General features: G+C 36.5%; 2 protein-coding genes and 1 non-coding gene across 3 annotated transcripts; 1 reads left to right on the top strand and 2 right to left on the bottom strand.

Annotated features, from left to right (window-relative positions):
* Nucleotides 1–9,802: 9,802 nt before the first annotated feature.
* On the top strand, nt 9,803–12,434 carry LOC112173926 (protein RADIALIS-like 6). Its single transcript, XM_024311610.2, has 2 exons — nt 9,803–10,236; nt 12,246–12,434. The coding sequence occupies exons 1-2, from the start codon at nt 9,962–9,964 to the stop codon at nt 12,268–12,270; spliced, it is 300 nt and encodes a 99-aa protein (XP_024167378.1). The 5' UTR covers nt 9,803–9,961; the 3' UTR covers nt 12,271–12,434.
* Nucleotides 12,435–12,972: 538 nt separating this feature from the next.
* On the bottom strand, nt 12,973–13,045 carry TRNAA-AGC. Its single transcript has one exon. It is a non-coding gene; the product is annotated as a tRNA-Ala (tRNA).
* Nucleotides 13,046–14,748: 1,703 nt separating this feature from the next.
* Nucleotides 14,749–15,180, bottom strand: LOC112171730 (peroxiredoxin-2E-1, chloroplastic). The gene has a single exon (XM_024308869.1). The coding sequence runs from the start codon at nt 15,178–15,180 to the stop codon at nt 14,749–14,751; it is 432 nt and encodes a 143-aa protein (XP_024164637.1).
* Nucleotides 15,181–22,292: the final 7,112 nt, after the last annotated feature.

Genomic DNA, 22,292 nt, shown 5'->3' with positions numbered 1-22,292 from the left:
TATTGGTCCAGCTAGATACAGAGGACTACTATAGAAGTCGAATGAATTAAGAACAGAGATTCCATAACAACTAATTAAGAGGAACCAACTATATATTACAAACTTTTCCTGAATTAGTAGACTGGAGACTAAAAATTCCAGAGAGATCGATTTGGTGGTTATTTTATTAAAGATTTTAAGCACATATAATTGTTATCGCCTCAACCGACCCTTCTTCATGCTTGCAGCATCTCAAGCCAAGAATCCATGCAACTTGCCTAAATGGAACAACGCTCATGCATTGGACTCCTGCTGATTGTTGCGCATTTCTGTTCATAATGCAAATCAATCAGATGCTTTTCATCTACTAATGTGTATGAAGAAATACAGTTATAACAGATAATGTGTAATGGTTACACAAGCAGTGGTGGATTCAGGATGTGAAGTTGGGGTGGCTAATTTAGCACTTGCTAGAGGAAATTTTTTTTAATATATAATGTTAAAGGCCTGCTCACCTAAGTGACAGTTTTTGAGGGATTGTGAGGGACAAGTGAATCTGATGGCTGAAAATAAATGCACAGTTTTAAGTTGTTATAATTTCTGCTTTTATATTTAATACATGTGGTTGAGATGCATTTGTCCTTACAATCCCTTAAAATTGTCCCTTAAGTGAGCAAATCTGTATAATGTTATAACTAAAAAAAGAAGGAAGAAGAAAATGAGGAAAGAGCAAAAAGAAAAAAGAAAAAATCACGGGCAATGCAATAAAAATATGGGAGAGATAAAAAAAGAGATTAGATTTTCCGTTAAAGGGGAGAAATATTAAAGATATATACTTGTAGAAATGTTATTAACTAAAGGGCTTAGAGGAAAAAAAAAATTATTGATAATACTTCGAAAAATGTTGAGATTAGATTTTAGAAGGAATTTTTATTAATATATAATGTTATAACTAAAAAAAGAAGGAAGAAGAAAATGAAGAAAGAGCAAAAAGAAAAAAATAATAAATTACGGGAAATGCAATAAAAATCTGGGAGAGATAAAACAGAGATTAGATCCAAACCCCTTTTCAAAAAGAGAAATTTTAAATACACACCCCTAACTACTTAATACACATCCCTATTATTTTATATTTCAAATTAGATTTTATAAGTAGGTTAAATGACCAAAATAGACATATTTGTATTAGAAGAAGAAAAAAATTGAATCGCGCATTTCTATGTCTCTTTTTCTAAACCCTATACGTTGTAATATATCTTTCTTCTCCGCATTTCATCACCTGAATTTCTATTATGGACATGAATTTGAAGACCTCGTTCAACAATCTTCAGTTGAGATATGTATTCTTCATCTTGTATTGAATACAATTCAACGTAATCTCGCACTACAGAATTGTGTTAGCTTCACCAATTTGCGTTGGCCTTCAATTGCCGTCGCCAATGCCTCCTCTTTTGCGATGGCAAAAACTGAGGGGTTGCGATTGTGCAAAATATTTGCGACGGTAACAACTGCCGTCGCCACTGGGCGTGGCAAACCCAATGGTTTACTTCGGCAAGAGTTAGCCGTAGTAAAATACTAAGAGTTTGCAACTGTAAAAGACATGCCGTCGCGTTTCTTCAATTCTTCCCGTGGTATGAAAACCACGACAGTCGCCCTCTGCTCAAAAAGAAAAAAAAAAACTCTCTCAAAACGGAGGTCGATCTCTTCGTCTCTCTTGTCTCCCTATCTCTCCGTCATCGCAAATCCTATCTTCCGCCAATACTTCTGTCTAAGCTCTTCCTTATCGACAAACCCAGATTGGGGAAATTTTTTGGGGGTATCATTCAGATCTAGATCCCTCACCTGCAAAAGAGTCAATTGGGTCGCATATCGTAAACGACGTCGGTGAGTCCGTTTTCGGGGAGCTCTAGCTGGCTAGAGACCAGAGCTAAGATGGGTTTCAGTTTAGGATTCTTGGTCGGCATCTTCGGAGTTCTAATTCTCTCTCATGCCGCTTAATCAACTGTTTAGTGTAAGCCCCTAAATTCCCAATATAAACAAATAGATATATGAAATTGAATTTCAGAACAATAATTGTAGGGTTTCATTGTGATTGATAGTCAGATTGTTTTTTAGATTGGTTTCATTTGGTTACAGATAAGTTGATAGTTGAAGATTATGGAGGAAGAGTTTTCAGGACCTCCAATCACTGTAGGATTAGGAATGCAGATTTAAATAGCTAAAATGGGTCTGGTTTGGTTTTAATTGTTGACCTATCTGAAAGTGAATTACTGGGAATACAGGTGGTGGCAGAATTGGTTCTAGGGTTAGTGTTGAGTTTGCGGGCATGACTCACTTTTATGGGTCTGGTTTCTGTTTTCGCAGGTTTATGTCCTCTGTTTTCTTTTAATTAATTAGCATAACAAATGATCTCCAAAATCCCTAAAAATTTACCGGTATCTAGTTTAGTATGTTAGCTTAGTGTCTATAAAATTTCATTGATATCTGAGTTGTTTAGATTAGGTTTTTATTATCGTTTTGGTTTCTGGTCAGAGTAGTTAATCTGTTTTATGTTCATTAGTTTAGTTGTTATTCAATCTTTGTTTTGGTTTTAGAACTTGTTGTAGCAGTGTAAGAGAAAGTCATGCTTGACCAATGTGAAGGATTGCTGGCTTCAGCAGCAGCTATGCAGGTATAATAAATTGGCCATATGTATTAACAAACTGTGAAAATACTTTAGTTTCTTTAGTAACTCAGTCTTTAATTAGTTTTTGAATTCTAGCTTGTATATATATATTCATCAGTTGAAACTATGAATGACTAATTGGATCAATAATAAGATGAATAGATAGCACAATCTCGACATGCATAATACATGAATTGTTAGTCCAAAGGGCTCATTACAGCATACATGGTTCTCCTCATTACAGCAAAAACAAGTATTGGGTTACTATAATCCTTAAGAAATGTAACTTCATGTGGGTTACACAGGGTTTTCGTTCTTTTCTCAGTTTTATGTAGTTTCATGCTAAGTTCACAGGGGAATTGAAAAGGGAAATTCGATGTAATTTTATTGTTATTCAGTGTGTGCCGTATTATTTGTGAGCATATTGTTTTCGGTTGTCATATTCAAATTATCATGTAGTTTATGTGATTAGTGGCTTGTCTTTCTATTATTCGGAAACTTCAAAGACAGTGGAGGCGGACCTCTATTTTTTACAATCTGCAGTTTTTGTTTCTGTGATTATGACATCTCAATTGAACTGAATCCTGGATAGGAGCAGCTTTTATTAATGCTGCTATTATTTTTGCTTTTATTTTTCTAAACCATTAAGATGATCGTGGGTCTGATGCCTTGATTCCTGATTTGCTATTCACACAAAGAGAACCAAGAAGGCTGGTATTGTCGGGAAGTATGGTGAAGAAGAATTTTCTGTAACTTTGTGTTTGGGGACTGCAGATTGTATAGGAGTGGAGCCGAAAGACAATTTTGTAAATTGTTGCGAAAAGAATCTAGAACCCAGAATAAGATTCTCTATTTCATATCACTTGTATTCAAGACTCGAAGCATATCGTGTCAGGCCGACAACAACAACAACAAGAGTGACCTGCATCAGCTGCTATGGTAAGTCCCTCTTCCAATTTAATTCTCCAACGCTTAATTCTATGGTTGAATCTGTATGAATATGTGGTGATTTATTTTGTATGGGAACAAAATTGTGTAACTGTATGAAAATTTGGTTGGGTAAGCTTCAGTTTTGTTTTTGGTAGTGATAATTTGTGATATTTTGATTTGATGTGTCATGTATGAGGCTGAAGTTTGGGGAATTGGGTAGCAATTTGGGAAGTGAATATCTGTGTGTGGATATATACACATGCTTTCAAAGGCCAGTGTTTAGACCCAAAATGAGCATTTTGGCCTGATAAGGTGTGTCTTGGAGAAATTGAGTCAAAGTTAGTGGCTCAAGCTATATATTATCGACAAATTTGAAATATATTATTTAGAGGCTAAATAAAGCCTACTATGGAAGATTATGCGAGCTGTAAGAAAAGGAAATGATAGAAGCATGGAAATGAAAAGTCAACTTTAACACATTTTCCTACTTCGGCTAGGAGAAACCGAGCTAAACAAGAAAGGAGGGGCGGAAGACTAACCAAATGAAACCCAAATGAGCTAAATATTTCCAGATTATTTCTAGACATCCCAAGGATCATTTCTTATGAAGAGTTCCAGAGCTAGTTATGAGTGGAAAGCTTTCAAATAATCAGTCCAATTTTCTGCATAAGCAAAACTGGAAAACTGGACCTGTAAGGAGGCCAGTAGCATTTCCGGCCTAACCACATGGAATAAAGCTCTGAAAATTTTCCACAATGATCTACACTCATTGCGGATTATTTGATATGAAGAAGTGGAAGGCCCATTTTGAGTTCTTGGTGGAGATATAGCTGCAGAAAAATTGGAGCAGTAAGTGCTTAAACCTAACATTCCATTAGTGTTTAAGTGCTTAAACCTAACATTCCATTAGTGTTTTAAGTGCTCAAACCTAACCTATCATGATTTGTTTAAGGCTAACCACTATGGCTTGGTAGCCTATATATATAGAGGCTACAACAAGTAACCAAAACAACACAATTCAACAACAATCTCTAAGATTATCCAAGCCTCTCTAGAGCAACCCCTCTCTAAGAGCAACTCCTCTCATTCTCTTACCGGTGATCACACTCCAGTCATAGTCTTCTCAAGAGCCGACTGTCAGTGCCACCAAACCCTCTGTCAAAGTGCTCCGGTCCTAGTCTCCTCGGGAGCCGACTGTAGTACCGCGACCACAACGGTTACGAAACCAGCCAAGCAAGGGTAACGCCCTCACAAACCAGCTAAGCTAAAGCCACGCTTTGGCAAGTTCCCTCTACTTCCTGGTGATTTCGCTCTGCTCCACGTATAACGTTGAGTATCGACTTGGTGATACACGATAAAGTCCTCACCACGAGGCAGAGAAGACCCCCACGACGAGGTTGGTGCTCTCCTCGTCTACAGTTGCTCAAAAGAAGTCAAGTCAAGGGACACCCCCAACGACTGCACCCGAACGGTGCTGGCACGCCTGCGCAGAAAAGAGACTGTTGACCAGCTACAACAAAACTGGAGCCAAACAGCCAAATTTTGTGCCACCAGGTTGTTATAAGCTTGTCTTTCTTTCTAAATACTCATTTGGCAACAGGTCAACAGCTTGTGTAGTTGAACTTACTTGAATTAGAAACGTATATTTGTAATTAGATCTTGTATATTTGGCAACAGGTCAACAACTAGATCTTGTATACTTGTAATTAGAAACGTATTTGAACTTTCATAGAAAGTAATGTTAGTTTGAAAATGAGTTTCTTTGACTTCCTTTTCTTTTCTTTCTTTCAGCTTTCTTTTTGCTATCTTGTAGTCATAGTTCTTAATCTCATATTTTGGGATTAGGACATGACAAAAGAGGTCTTACATGTCAAATACCAACATACGCTTTCTTCCAACTCCTATTCTGCAGGTAAGCTAGTTATCAAATTTAGCATATCCATAATTAAATGCAAACAAATTTTTAAAACTTTATGTAATGTCACTTTGGCTTGGCTTGTGTTGGTATTCCTTTGCATTGAGCATGAATTAAATGCAATCAATTTCTTGTTTGCTTTTGTGTAATTTCTTGTTAGGTTTTGTCGCTAGTCAGTTTCTTCTGAAATTGCAGGTTTTGTATACTAATTTCACTTCTGCACTCTCTCAGCTACTATATATTCTCCCTCTTTCTGCATTTTGGGGTTTCATATTGTTGCTCTCTATTAGCTTAATCTGGGGCTAATCTCTTGCCTTAGATTAATGTTTAGTATATGGTTTAAATCTATTATAACATATTTACATATCTATTTCAATGTGTGTATATGTTAAGTTCACTAAGTTGTGAAGCTTTGTTGTTTGATTGTTTTTGGAGTGGATAGGTTGTCTCTAGCTTGTTTATTTTGATTGTTTTCTCAAAACCAAAAACCCTAAAATCGTTTTCTTGTTTATTTCTTTAATTTATGTTTTCGCAGGTTTCCGTCTTTTTTTTTCTTTTAATTATTTAGCATAGCAAATGATCTCCAAAATTCCTAAAAATTTACCAGTGTCCAGTTTAGTGTATTCGCTTAGTGTCTATGAAATTTCATTGAAATCGGAGTAGTTTAGGTTAAGTTTTTATTTTTGTTTTGGCTTCTAGTCAGAGTCGTAGTTACTCTGCTTTGTGTTTATTAGGTTAGTTGTTATTCCATCTTCTGTGGGTAATGACTCCTGCTTACCTATCTACAAGTGACTAATTCATTTGTGTGAGCTTTAAGTTTCACAAAAGAATGTACCTCATAGTTTGAAACTTTATATTTATATCAGCAGATGGTTAGAATGAATGGAGAAAGTCATGCTTGATAAATGTGAAGCATTGCTGGCCTCAGTAGCAGCTGTGCAGGTATAATAATGTGTCCATATGTTTAACAGAGTGAAAATACCTCTTCAGCAACTTAGTCTTTAATTAGATTTTGAAGTCTAGATTTTATATTCAATAATTGTAACTATGAATGACTAATGGGATCAATAATAAGATGTTTATTTCCATGAGGTGGAGCAGGGCTAATTCTATTATCCTAGAGGTCATGGATCTGATCAAGGTCTTTCTGAAACAGACCAAATTTTACATGTATTTTCTTCCTAAAAAGGGTCTAGTTGTTAACGCATCCCTTAATTTTTCTTGTTGCAGGGGCGGAGATCATGTGCAGTGACCACACTGGGTAGAGATGGTAGTGATTTGACAGCTACAACCATTGGTAAAGCACGTTGGCAGGAACTTGACCATGTTGTGGAAGAACTGGAGAAAATTGTTGTTGTCAATCTTCAGCACCGATCAATAATATCTCTCATTGGAAATGTGCAGAAATCATCACTAATATTAGGGAAGGTGTTGTACTTTGTTTTGCCAAGTACTTAGAAAGCATTCCCTATTTTCTTTTGTTCTCTGGTTGATGACAAGTGTTGTTCAATTGATCAAACAGGGTTATCAGCTATATATGTATTTGAATATGGTATTCATGTTTTGGTGCATTTTATATAAAATTTATTATTTGGCTTCTTTTGCTCCAAAAATAAAAATCTGGTATGCAAAATTGCATGCCGGGTTTTTTTTTAATCAATGATATGCATTTTGCGACGGCACTGTTGCCGTCGCCAATGACCAACGGCGACAGCTAGGCGACGACAATGTCGCCGATGTCGTTGGTGGTGTCGCCATTGCTATTTGCGACGGCGTAAATACCGTCGCCAAAGTTCATGCGACGGCCAAATTGCTGTCGCAAATAGCAATGGCGACGCCACCAACGACATCGGCAACATTGCCGTCACCTAGCTGTCGTCGTTGGTCATTGGCGACGACAATTTGGCTTTCGACGACGGCCTTGCGCCGTGGCCAATTGAATTTTTTTTGTAGTGTCGAGAGCTATCTCATTGAGATCCACCGTCGTTTTGGAGGTGGTAGCCAGTAAATTGTAGAGTGAGTAAAGTGAGAAAGCAAAGCATTTGGGTTTTTTTTTTCTATCAGTTTTTAGTTTTCATCTTGCGTAACATATTGAACATGTAGTGCATGAAAGTGTAAATTTTGCAGACTATATTGAAAGTTTAAATTTTGAAGGACTTGCAAATGCTCGAAATTTTATATTTTCAAATTCCAATTGATTGATGTCATAATGCAGTTGGGATGTGCCAAAATTTCTAGCAAAAAATAGAAGAAAATATGTTAAAGAAAATTATGAAATCTCAATATACTAATATACAATAATCATATTAAATAATAATCTTAATATAGTCAAATAATATGATATTTCATGGTTTTAGAGATTAAGGGTATTTTAGGCCATTTGGGTGGTGTATCTAGTCTAATATTAAAATGAAAAATTAAATAGGTGGTGTATTGAGTGTGAGGTGTGTATTTAAAACTGCTCTTTCAAAAAAAAAAAAAAAAGATTAGATTTACCTTTAAAGGGAAGAAATATTAAAGATATATACTTGTACAAATGCTGTTAACTAAAGGGGAAAAAAGAAAGAGAAGTTAATGGGGAAAGAGTTTCGAAGAATGTTGAGATTAGATTTTAGAAGGAATTTTTATTAATATATAATATTATAACTAAAAAAGGAAGGAAAAAGAAAATGAAGAAAGAGCAAAAAGAAAAAAATAATAAATTACGGGTAAGGCAATAAAAATCTGGGAGAGATAAAAAAAATATTAGATTTGCCTTTAAAGGGGAGAAATATTAAAGATATATACTTGCAGAAATGCTAATAACTAAAGGGTAAAAAAAGAGAGAAGTTAAGGGGGAAAGAGTGGCAGGATTTACATCCATAGAGATTTGAACCAAGGAAAGCCTGAAGACAGAGACAAAACAACACTACATTTTGCCAGCTGAACCAAACCTACACCTGTGGATACTTCTACAGATAGTAGGTAAAATACTTTAAGAATTTTGGGTTGAGCTAGCCTCTCAAGTGGATCCCCCTGTACACAAGTATTATGGCCAAACATATATTACCAAGTAGTCGAGAAAAGTAATTAGCTAATACGTTCAGAAATTTGATCCTAGGTCGAAAGTAGTTGATTCCGTGGGTTTCTTGTCGTGTTTAACGGGGCGGGTTTGTCTCCACTCGATTGTCTGTGTTGCTGGCTAGCGTTCGCGCATGTTGGCAAAGGTTGTTCTTTTGTTTTGCCGACAGTAAATGGTAGACTGGGTAATTACTGTGGGCAAGGCAAATAATTAATTAATCTTCCCTAGCAAACAAAAAGATTTCATGCATGCATCGATGTGCTTCATTTGACTACTGCAGCAAGCAAACTGACACAGAATCTAGAGGGCAAACACTTTACACTTGGTAATTCAGATTGACCATCCCGCAAGTAATTAACCATTTTGGAATGTTGCTCATCACAACTATCTCCAAGTACCAATGTTTACAATTACGTCCAAATCTATACATCCTTTACTGTCTTTCTTTCCCTATGACTATGAGGTCCCACTGATCTGCAGCATTTTTGAAACTTGCTGTTCGACTCTGACATGATAAAAGATATGGAAGAGTAAATGGAACAAGCAATTGAGAAAAACAAAACGTCATAAATTTCCTTCATGCACGCAGTACATGGTCTGAATGATGATGAATGCAAGACAACATTTTCTTCTTCTTGCGTTTCATTCAAATCATCATCATCTAAATTGTGTATCTTATCTATCTTCAAACTCTCAAGTCCTAGCACTTATCTATATGTCATGCTTACAAGAGACTTAATTGGTCCAACCAATAGATTTGTCTAAGAATCAAAATCTGTGTAATAAGTTAATAGAAAACAAAAGTAATTCACGTACAAAATATGTATTTTGGGTGTACAGAGTTTTATGTTTCTGAAACGTAACTAGTGGAGCGGACATATGACGTAGCCATAATGCACATTCAAGATTTTCATCATACCTACGTGCATAGCATCTAGCCATGTCTAAATACGGTACATTAAAGATAACAAGATGTCCAAATGGTAAGGAACTTAGAAGCTAGCTCTTACGTACCTACACTAATTGGGATCTAATCCAACCAGGCTGTAAATTCTCAAAATCCCACTTGCAGTAAGGCAAATGAGGTTTGAAAATATACAAGCTATTGCTATCTATCTACTTTTTGCTTATTGTCCTTCATAGCGTTGATCTACAAGGGAAGCGAATCACATCTTGTTTGTGTCCTAAAATATTCGCCAACTTGCACAATCCCACGGCCCTTTTCCTCCTGCTTATAAAGCCAGCATGGCAACCTCTTTCGCATACCATCATCTCCCCTTGACTTCAGTCTTCTAACTCATTGACTCTAGCCAAAGCCCTTTTCTGCATTCCTTCACTTCCCCACTCTCAAACTCCACAGCATCATCCCAGCTCCTCTCATTTTTGCTTAATTTCTTTGCCTAATCAAGTTATGGCATCCCTGAGTTCGTCGCGGAATTCCAACTCCTCCTGGACGCCGAAGCAGAACAAGCGGTTCGAGAAGGCCCTGGCTGTGTACGACAAGGACACGCAGGACCGGTGGCACAATGTGGCCAAGGCTGTGGGTGGAAAATCAGCTGAGGAAGTCAAGAGGCACTATGAGATTCTGGTGCAGGATCTCATGCATATAGAATCTGGTCAAGTCGCTATACCCAATTACAGGGCCACTGGAAGCAGCTCTAGAGGAATTGCTGATTATGAACAGAGGTATCGAGTTCTACTTTAATAACTCCTTCATTTTATGGTATATATATTTGTTCATTTCTTAAGCAACCATGGTAATGATATCGAACCCTTTGTGTCTAAGCATAGAAGCTAGTGCATGTGTCAGAATCTTCTTTTAAGTGCCTTTATGTCATCGATCTACCAAGTTATATATGGATCCAAAAACGACTTGATAAAGTAGGAGTTCACAATAGGTACCCCTGTATATGAACTTTGTCATGGGGATGTTCTGGCTTGGGATTTCCGAGTATGGAAATGCATGAAAATTTCAAACCAAGTTCAGAAGGTTTGAAAGTATCCAGTGTAATTTGATCGAGAATTTCTAATTAAGATGGTGCACGTACAATAGGATCTAGCTTCTACATTAAGAATAGGATCTAGCTTCTACATCAAGAATAGTCATTAGGTATAGGACACCCTACCTTGTCTATTCAAGACACGTGCGGCTTAACTCGTTAACAAATCATAAGAAAATGAACAGGGTTTCGGTAACTTTCCAGCATTATTAGAGTAAGTTCACCTGTTGAGATTGGCTGGTCAGAGCCGGCCCTGAGGGCTGCTGCCTGAGGCAGCCGCCTCAGGCCACCACTCTCCGACGGGCCTCAGCCAAGTTTTTTTTTAATTTATTTATTTTATTTTACATATATTCGTTTATGATTATATAATTTTTTTCGCGTATCTACTACAATGCAGCCACGCTAGCGCAGTGGTAATATAGATGTGTTGTTGTCTGCAACATCAAGGTTCAAAACACAGTGGCCTATTTTTTGTCTTAATTAGTTTAATTGCACTTTTTTGTCTTTTTTTTTTCTAACTTTTATGGAAAGAATATTTTGAAATTGAATATTAATGTACTTGCCCCTTTGTTTTTCATTGGTTTCTTTTGTAGTTAAATATATTTTGTTCTTTTTTATTTTTTTCAACTTCTAAGTGAAAAATTATTTTGGAATTGAACACCTTTTTTTTCTTTTCCTTGCATTAACATTAATGTAGGGGTTTAATTTATATATGTATATGTGTGTGTGTGTATATATATATATATATATAAATTTGTTCGATTATATGAATTTTTTTATGTGAGGCCACATTTAAATTATTTGCCTCACGCCATCAAAATGTCAGGACCGGCCCTGTGGCTGGTCAATACTATTCACTGCTTTTTGTCTTTCATTTCCACCATCTAGGCCTAGAGTGACCTTTTGTGAATAGTATCTCACCAGCCAACCTAAATGGTGGAAATGAAAGGCAAAAAACAATGAACAGTATTGAGTCTATTGACCTGCTAATCTCAACACGTGGACTTACTTTTTAAGTGAGAAAACTCTAGGGGAGCATAACCCTTCCACGTAATCCCTCCCAATTATGTCATCCCCATTCTGGCAGCGACAGTTCAATATTGATCTCTTTAATTTTTATATGTTTTCCCTAATAATTTTTTATAGTCTATCCACACTCCATACTATATTTAACTTCCGCTTCTAAGAAAAACGCCACATGAAATCTAATCCACTTATTTTAGATCTCAATGCAAATGGTTTCCTATGAGTAAACTAGTTTTATATAGAGCTCAGCCGGTTCTTCTAAAACAGATGATGAGGATCGTCGTGTGACGCCATACACGACCTTTTAAATTACTTATCACATTCCTTCATTGATCCCCAGAGGCTTGCTAGCGACACTGATTGTTGGATCTTAGCTAAGGCACTCTGCAGCTTTTGTAGTTCAAGAGATTTAAAGAATCACACACAATACAATAACCACGATCGAGTCGGGCAAATCATTTTTAAATTGGACAGCTTACTTCAAAAGGAAGCTCCCAGAAGAAACTGGCTACTTGTGTCTCCTTAGCTAATTAATGGGATGTGTTTAAGATAATGTTAGTTAAGTCAGCTAAGACAACTAGGAGTTTATATATTACTCTACAAGCTTCTTTTATGCGTACTTAAAGTTCTAAAGTTTTTTATAATGTTAATTCCTTCTAATCTATACAGGCTTATGAAAAATCTGAAGATCTGATGAAGAAATGTAAAAACCATATGCAATATTGCCCTGTCATGCTGCCTATTAGTTTCTCCTGCTTCCTACCAAGTACCAAGTGTGAATGTGTTACCAGTTTCAAGGACTAACCACTGTGCTTATTATATCTATGGTTATGAATTTCTACAAGAAATTAAGCAATATATTATGTGTTTCTGTCTCTCTGTGTAGTCTGAAGTTTTTTTTTTTTTTTTCTGTTATAAAACGAAATCCTACATGGACTAAAACAAAAATCCAGTAAATATACCAACATATCCACTGAAAAAGTACGCGTCGTCGATCACCTTGTAGGCAATTCATCGACAACTAATACATTGAATCTGATAAAGCATATAATTAAACAGGTAATTAGAACGCATCAGATTCACTATCAAAAGTGTAATTGGCAATTAAACAGTATTAAATTAAGTGGTTTCTCCTCCATCCACTGACCTTTGGAAAGGTGACACAGAAGCATCAAGAAAATCAAATTGTTCCATTGGGATGAATCAGTCACTGGGGTCATCATCATCTACCTGGAGATGGAAACTTTGAAATTTGTAGATTTAAGGGCCACAATATTTAGATCTGAACCTCCAACTGGTTTTTCTTTTGAATTGGAAGAGAAGAGTGAGGAATCAGGAAAGGCGGGAACAAAAAAAATAAAAATAAAAACACTTACAAAAAGATGGAACAAAACTATGGAGATGCGGGGTATCGATCCCCGTACCTCTCGCATGCTAAGCGAGCGCTCTACCATCTGAGCTACATCCCCTGACAATGAACAGTGTCAAATTACTTTAACTAACCTATTTAGGTTAATATGTGACAATAACCAAATCATAGGGTCTCTACCGGAGAGTAACTATTGTGCGGTTTGAAACAACCACGTTCCATAGTCCCGATCATAAAGTCATGACCACGTGTATCAGGGAAAAAAAGAAAAACTAAAAAAAAAAAAATAACCGATCATCATCAAGATAATACCACATGAACCAATCAAATTGTTAGAAATTATGAACATGTAGTAGTCCTAAATTATTTTAAATAATTTCTTTAAAAAATTATTTGGTATAATTTCTTCCCATCACATTTGCACGCCCAACTTTTCGTTTTTCTTACAATTTTTACTTCTAAAACGGGAACATTCCTGTTGACACAAATATTTGCGAGAGATGGGCAAGTGAAGATGGCCTCTCAACTCCCTATTTGTTATCACCTCCACACCAGCCATTGACTAATTATAACCCCAGGATTAGTAACCCGAAGACTATAAATCATGCACCATTTCTACCGTAGAAAGTAGTTCAGATAACTTAATTGCCTTGTGTATTGTATTTGGGAAGAAACTCTAATCAAATATCAGAAAAGATGGCAAAGACCTCGTTCGTGTTCATTTTCGCATTGGTGCTGATCATATCGGTTCACATTCATTCGGTATTTGGTGATGAAGACAAAGACATGATTGACAAAGCAAGCGACGCTGCGGGAAAGGCAAAGAATGCAGCGGAGAATTTTGGACACAAGGCTTCCAATGCCGCCCAAGAAGCTAGGGAAACCGGTTCATCATGGGCTGATTGGTTTAAAGGCAAATTCTCGTAAGTTAATTGCTTCCCTACTCTTTTGGTGCAACATTATATTCAAGTATTTACGCCTAATCGCATTATTATACTGACAACTAATCACGTCTACCCTTGTTTCACTCTTCTTCTTTTTTCAGAGATATGGGCGGAGACGATGATGCAGATTCACCTCCCGGAAACTAATCTCGTTGCTATGACAACTTGGATACATACGACCATACCATGTTTCGTTTTTTCTGTCCGGCCCAAGTAAAACCTCGTTTAGAACTGAATAACGAGTTGGGATATCCCATTGGTCTTAGGAGTAGCAATAAGATTGAAGAACATTGCTCAGAGTCTCGAGACTCTCGTAGCAAATTGGCATAAAGATTGAAGATATATTATTATAATTATGAAGATATATTATATACAATGATCTGCTAGTGCAATGCGCTACATTATTCAACAAGCTCTCAATTCCATATTTAAATACATTTTTCAATTTTTAGAGAAGAAAATTTGAACTTAGAACGTACTTTAACATTTGTAAAAAAAATTTCATTACAAGAATATAAACTAAAATAGCATGTATAATATCTCAATACAACAATCGGTGGTTTTCACCACGTCAGTAACTGACGAAGAAAATTATGCTCAATTATCTATGGATATAAATTTAATGGTGCAAAAAATTAATTTTAAGTTGAGTTGTTTTATTTCCACCCTTCAATTTACATCTAATGATAATTAAGCATAATTATCTTGCTTAGTTTACTGAATATGTGAACATTATTTATACAACAATAGAATTAAATCCTCTGACAAAACAAGAAAACAAAATTATTTAAATCAAGGGGATGCAAACGAATGGGTGATACCATGGCAATTTAATGGTTTGGGCTCAGGCCCACTGGACTCAATGAACAATTACTGGGAAGAAATCAGATTCTTCGTCAAAGTCAACGTTTGTGATCACCCCGTTGAAAGAAGCCAGGCAAAACCTCCTGGACCGCACACCTAAGCCGAGACAAGCTTTAACGGCTCCGTTGAGAGAGACGCCAAGTGCCCTGGTCAGCTCTCCTAGACCGTCGCACAACATCATCACTCTCTCACCAACGGCCAGGATCTCTCCCCAGGCGCGCATCACGAAAACGTCGCTGACCGCGAAGCAGGCGATCACCTCCGCAGTTTTCTCCCTCGCCGATTTAAGTCGTTTGACGAACCGAGTGCAACCCGGCGAGAACGGCGCCGTTACGCCCACCAAAAACGACTCTCTTTCCCTTGCAGAGGCTGGAGAGAGTGACGGATTTAACGACGTCGTTTCGGTTGAGGTACGAGAGGGATGCATTCGGGAGCTTATCGCCTGCTGAGAATGGGATAAAGGCTGAGAAGGGGGGACGATTGGGCCCTGAAATTGGGTTTGCGGAGGTTACAAGAGGCGGAGATGGATTTGTGAGAAGTTGAAATTGAGAAGTTTGTTTGGTGAGGATTTGAGGAAGATGAAGACGACGTAACTGGGACGGTGGCGAATGTTGCTGCGATGTTGTTAACAGAGGCGGCCATGGAAGTGAGTGAGAGAGAGAGAGAGAGAGAGAGAGAAGAAAGTTGAGATTCGGTGGCTGGAGAATGGTGGAGGGTTTTAGAAGGGGTTGGAATGGGATTGTTAGGGTTTTAAGATGGTTTAATTAGGGAAGGAACTAGTCAAGAGATGTTACTGTTCGTGTGGGTTTCTCAAGTGATGTTACTGTTGGGTATTTTCCAGGTGGTGAGATTTCACTGTGCATAAACCTGAGTAGTAAATGTGACAACCCATCTGACAACTAGAATGTTGATATGACCTAATAATGATTCAGACCTCTCACAAAATTAAAATGATTGGATCTGCACGAATAAAGAATTGGTGGTTCTATTCATATCTTCAAATTTAATATTTAGACCTCTTTAGAGCATCTTTAGCAATGCTAGTCATTTTTTAGTTAAATTTTAGCTAAAATAACTTTTTAGCTAAAACCACTCTAGAATTACGTCTGCATCAACGCTCTCTATTTTAGCTAGTTTTGAATTTATATTATTTTTTAAATGAACACTAAATAGTTTAAATATATTTATAAATTATATAAAATATTTTAAAATGAATGTTTTAAATTATAGAGAGCATCATCTCACTCTCTATATTTAGGAGCGAGATAGCTAAAAGTTATAATAGAAAGCTACTTAGAGCATCTTTAGCATACTCTCTATTGTGGCTCCTTAGTTATTTTAGAGAACATGTTTAGTTTTTTATCTATTTTAACAGCTGCACCAGACTCCTAAATGGCTCTTTATTATAACTTTTAGCTATCTCGCTCTTAAATATAGAGAGCGGGATGAGGCTCTCTATAATTTAAAACATTTCTTTTAAGTTATTTTATGTAATTCATAAATATATTTAAACTATTTAATATTCATTTAAAAATAATATAAATTCAAAACTAGCTAAAATAGAGAGCATTGATGCAGACGTAATTCTAAAGTGACTAGCTAAAATGACTTTTTAGCTACTTTAGTTAAAATTTGACTCAAAAATGGCTAGTATTGCTAAAGATACTCTTAGGAGTCTGGTGCAGCTGCTAAAATAGATTAAAAGCTAAACATGCTCTCCAAAATAGCTAAGGAGCCACAATAGAGTCTGCTAAAGATGTTCTTACATTTTTTTCTTCATTAAACTTCTTATTTTACCAATTTTTATATGTTTATACCTCTTAACCTCTTTCTTCTATATATCAATCTCTGTAATGGTTGTTCAAAGAAAAAAATTAAATCTCTACAATGAAAAACAACAACAAAAATGAAAGGGAAATTAAATTTAAACAATTTCACGATCAGATGAGATTTTAAACTCTCAGTTTCAAAACTAATTTTGTGTTTTTCCTCAAGAATTTTGAAATTAGTTGACACAATTGAAGTTGAATTTTGAATTTTTTTTCTACAGCAAATTAGTTAATATAGAGGTCTTGAGAATATCAGCATTTATGATTATTGCCCAACTGTTAGAGTCCAGATGATTCGTTTTTCTTTTCAATTTCATATCAAAGTTTGTTTCTTCCTTCTTCTTCTTCTTTTTTTTTTTTTTTTGTCTTTAGATCAGATCAAATGGTGATGGAGGGAGGGAGAGAGGAAGTCACGGGGTGTTGCATGCCATAGAGAGAGAAAGGGATAGAATTATAGCAAATGGTTTTTTTTTTTTTTTGCAAAATGGTGAAAATAGAAATAAAATAGTTCAAAAATTAGAGGAGGTCTAAATATTAAATTTAGAGGTATGAATAGAACAACTCTTAAAGAATATGTTATTTGCGTGTCAAACCTCCAAGACTATAAACGGTTGGGTTTACCCCCAACTTGAAAATGACTCGATTAGCCCTTTATTTTTGTATGGATTTTTTTTTAACTACTAGTACCTATTACTTTTTGAGAAGTCTTTTCTCATGTAATTTTATGATAAAGTAGTCAATGCATTAATCATTTATATGTGTGATGCTGGTCGACTGTAATTTATATTGGTACAACTTTTCAATGTCGGGATAGTGTGGAGCAAGTGGGTAACCCGTTAATGGACAGGTTGAATTTCCCCAACGTGTTTAAATTGAATCGTACTTAATTGTGCATATTTCGACACATTTAATACAGTAGCACAACCCATACCTGACACAACAACCTTTAACAGCCTTGATGTCCTCTTAAATTTTCACCGCATTTCTACAAACCTAAATTGATTAAGGTTTGTAGAAATGTGGTGAAAATTTACCTTTTTATGAAATCACTCACATAATCATCATTCAAATATGAATTCATCTCATGATTCTTATATAGATAGACATATAAGGAAGCTCTCTTCTACTAATATCATTCAACGGAATCTTCAACCTCAAAATTTTGTTGGATTTGTTATAAGAGATGATCACGGATTTCCTATATTAACTTTTTCTAAAAAGATTGGTCACTCAAATGCCCTTCATACAAAAGCCTTGGCCCTTAGAGTAGGCCTTCATGTTACCCATATTCATGTTCATTCTAAAATTTAGGTAGAAGGAAATTCAAAGATCCTTATTGATTGTATAAATGATGCTATATCAGTCCCTTGACGTATCAAGTTATTTGTACATGACATTAATTACTTGGCAAATCAATTTCAATTCATTGAATTCAAGCATGTTGGGAGAGAGGCGAACTTTGTTACAATGGAAATTATTCTATGCACCGACGGTGTAAGTGACCCAACCCTTATAAAATAATCTCAACCCTTGATATTTATTATCAACTTTATTTTTAATAAATAAAAAGTGTATTTAATGCAATCTAACCATTCATTTATGTTGGTGCAAGTGCACGGCGGTGCTCTGAATAATCTCTCGTTATACCTCTATCTGCTGCTTAAGCCTTTAATTTTGATTTTCATGGTTTAGATCATATTAGGAGATTTTATTTGTAATTTCTTTTACTAATTGAAAAAAAAAATGTCACATACAATCATTTGAAAATTTATTTTATAGTTCTGAACTAATGGGTGTACCGTGGTCCGAACTATCTTTACTAGGATTACAAATTGGTTGGAGTTTATGGTTAATATTTCTAAAGATTCTATGTGGATTGAAATCCCTCTAATGATTCGCTAGAAATTATGGGATGCCAGGAATAATCGGGTGTTCAGGAACACTGATACTTCTGAAAGCTCTATGCTTTATAATGCCATTGCAACTTGGAGAAACTACAAAACTCACAATCAGCCCAACAGCCAAGGTTTTTAAAAGGATTATGGCTTGATAAAGAGGATTCCGCCACCTGAAAATTGCTTGAAGCTTAACTTCAATGGTTCAATCAACAATTCCAAGATGGCTGCTATTGGCTTTGTTATCTGTAATCATTTGGGAGATACAATTATTGCTGGGGCTAAAAAGCTTGGGACAACTACTATTACAGTTGCCTAATGTAGTGCCCTCAAATATGGTTTAATCCATGCACTGCAATGCAACTGTAACAGGTGGTTGGTGGAAGGCGATTTCAAGTTTGTTATTGATTGTATCAACAAGTTTTGCGACCCTCCTTGGAAAATGAAGATGCTGGTTAAAGACATTCAGCGTCTTGCTGATTCTTTTGTGTTAGGAAACTAATCCTAAATATCCTCCATATTAATATGTGATATGTAGATACCTGTTGTATTTGTACCTCCTTAATTGTACTATTGTAGCATGATTATAGGATCAGAGAGATTAGTTACTTTGTGAATGAGGTTTGTACCTTCATGCAAAGATATTCCAGCCAATCTTCTTTCTTTCATGGTATCAGAGCAGGACTGAAGACCCTGACTCCATAGCCGCCACACCTTACTTTTTCGTGTAGCGATTTCTTCCCAACGTTTGGTCACCATGGTAGATGAAAAGAACTCCTCTTCATCTGACGCTCCAAATGACAGTTCCAATCCCTTTTTCATCCACCATTTAGATCATCCCAGTTTGGTCTTGATCTCTAAACCACTAAGGGCATGTTTACTTACTTGGAATGGGAGGGAATGATTACGGGGTAAATTTATTCGTGCGTTTACTAACACATAAAACAATTGAAATGATTCCGGGTAAAAGTATTCATGCGTTTACTAATACATGAAGGAATCAGAATGAGTGTAGGTCCCACTTCTTTATAAGGAATCGATTCCTGAATACTCAGGAATTTGATTCCGAAGGGGGGAGATCGGTTTAGGAATCAACTTCTCCTGAATCAATACCGATTCCTTTCTTCTCTCATTCTAATTGTCTCCGATTCATGATTATTTCCATTCCAAGTAAGTAAACTTGCCATAAATGGAGACAATTATTCGACTTGGCTAAGAGCAATGACTATTGCCTTGAATGCCAAGAATAAGCTGGGCTTCGTCAATGGAACCATCAAGGCGCCCTCGGCAGTGACTCATCCAAATGACCATGCTACATGGTCCCGATGTAATGATATGGTTCACTCATGGATCATCAATTCCATTACTCCGGAAATTTCTGATGGTGTCATCTACTACACCGCTCATGAGGTTTGGGAAGATCTCCCTGAGCACTTCTCTCAAAGCAATGCTCCTTGCATATTTGAAATTCAGCGAGAGATTGCTTATCACCGATAGGAACAACTCTTTGTTTCGGCCTATTACACCAAACTGAAAAGTTTGTGGGATGAATTGGCTTCTTATACGGATGCATCGTCTTGTACATGTGAAGCACAACAAGATCGACAAAAATTGATGCAATTCTTAATGGGACTAAATGAATCTTATAGTGCTACTCGTGGAAAGATACTCTTGATGAATCCCCTTCCTTCTGTCCATCAAGCTTATTCTTCTGTTTCTCAAGAAGAAAAACAAAGGCTTCTCAGTGTTACACATGGTTCCACAGACTCCAATACAAGTGTAGCCATGGCAGTCAGAAACAATCAGTTCAACCAAGCCCGATCAACCAAACCTAAACGTTCACAAGAAAGATGACGCAATGATCAAGATCATCGTCGTTCTGGTTCTTATAGAGGGCGTCCAAGCTGTTCCTACTGTGCTGATATGGGACATTTCGTTGAGACATGCTACAAACTAATTGGGTACCCACCTGGCCACCCAAAAGAGAGATCAAATAAGGTTAAACATGATGGGAACCGCAATCATGCCCCTTGTAACGTCCCGAACTAAAATTTACCAGTTTACTAGTCTTTCGATCGGTAAACAACATTCACATTTACTTTTGATTCCGTTTCGATCTTTTAGGGGGCCCTAAAAGCTTATTTTTTGTTTGGGTTAAAATTTGAGGAAATTTCCTTCATGAAAGTTGTAGAGGACGTTAAACCGAGCACGTGCATATATGGTACGTAAAAATCGGAATTCGTATGCGAAAGTTATAAGCGAAAAATGGAAGTTACTGTTTATAGTAATTTGTCTATAAATAGCCGAGTTACTGTAGTAAGTTTCCATTTTTCGGAAACTTACCGAGCTCTCTCTCTTCTCCCTCCCCGATTCTCTCTTCTTCTCCGACCTCTTCACCATTTTCGGCCATAACTCTTTCATCCGGCGACGGATTTTGACGTTTAAGATGTCGTTGGAAAGCTCTCTTCCTTCTCTTCATTTCTGGGTCCGTTTGGTAGCTTAATTTGAACTGTGGAAGGTGCAGCAACGAGAAGAAGAGGACGGTCACTATAGCAGATTGAGGTAGAAACAGACGATTCCGGCCACCACAGACGACAAATCTTAATCCTTGGGAGCGCCTTGAGACGTAGATGATGCTCCCCAAGTATTTTGCAACGATTTGAAGTGTGGAGAAAGAATCGACGGTTTGAAGTTTGGGGTCACTATTCACAAATCGGGTTCAAACTTCTCCTTAATTGTTGAAGTACTTCTACTCATTTTCTGATTTTGTCACAATTGAGAAAGTTGTTAGAAATGTTAAGTTGATGATGCTGGTAAAATTTGGTAGCCATATATGGTGGTTGACCAGCGGCGCGTGGGGCCCAAGGGCAGCCGCCTGTGGGGGTGCGTGAGGGCCCGTCCAGCCGTTCCTGGTGAGTTGTTTTGATCTATTGAATAGCATATATTGTTACGAATTTATGGATAGCTGTTTGGTGGAAATTGGAGGAGGTTTGGATATTAATCGGAATTTCCGAAGTTCAATAGTTTGGCTATTGATTTATGAGAATTCTACTATCGGATTTCTCTCAATTTTGCCCTAGAAACCTTCAATTAAAGAATTGGTGCAAATGATAAGTCTTGGTTTAATCATAGAAGAAATAGAAATGTTAATTTATGAGGATTTGATGTGGGAATTGTATTTAATTTCCGGATTGTTATTCACGAATTATAATTATATACAGGGCGACGTGCCGAGATACTACTCGACGTAAGAAATTGGTAGCGTGGTCGCCTAAATAGTACAGTGAGTGGACATTTATTTTAAATTAAATGTGCATGCAGTATATTATTATTTTCTAATTGAGATTTAATTTATTATTTGAATTATTGAGTGTTATGATTTTCTGAGCTTGATTTCTTGAGATTTACTATGCTCTATGAGTTGCAGGATTTTTAGTGGATTTCCTTCCTGAGGGCTTTCATTAGATTTTTAAGCTATTTATTTATGAGTTATTGAGTTGGGAAATGATTTTCGGGAAGTGACTGATTAAGAAAATATTATGAGAATTATTGATTTCGAATAGCGGTTTATATGAGGATTTACGAGTACGAAAGTTTAATCGAATATTTGAGTATGATTAAATTATTGAGATTTCTTGAGTTTTGAGCTCCGCACCTATCAGCTTTGAAATTAGGCTCAGATTTCTTTCCGGAAGCAATTATTGATTTACTGAGTATTTGATTTATGCTTTCGAGGATTTATTGAGATATTGAGGTTTGAGTTAGCGAGATAATCCTGAGCAATGCTTTCGGTGAATTATCAATGATTTATTGAA

This window comes from Rosa chinensis, chromosome 6 (assembly GCF_002994745.2).
Source record: "Rosa chinensis cultivar Old Blush chromosome 6, RchiOBHm-V2, whole genome shotgun sequence".
Taxonomy (NCBI): Eukaryota; Viridiplantae; Streptophyta; class Magnoliopsida; order Rosales; family Rosaceae; genus Rosa; species Rosa chinensis.
Note: the sequence above shows the minus strand (reverse complement) of the source record. Positions and strands in the feature narration are given on the sequence as shown.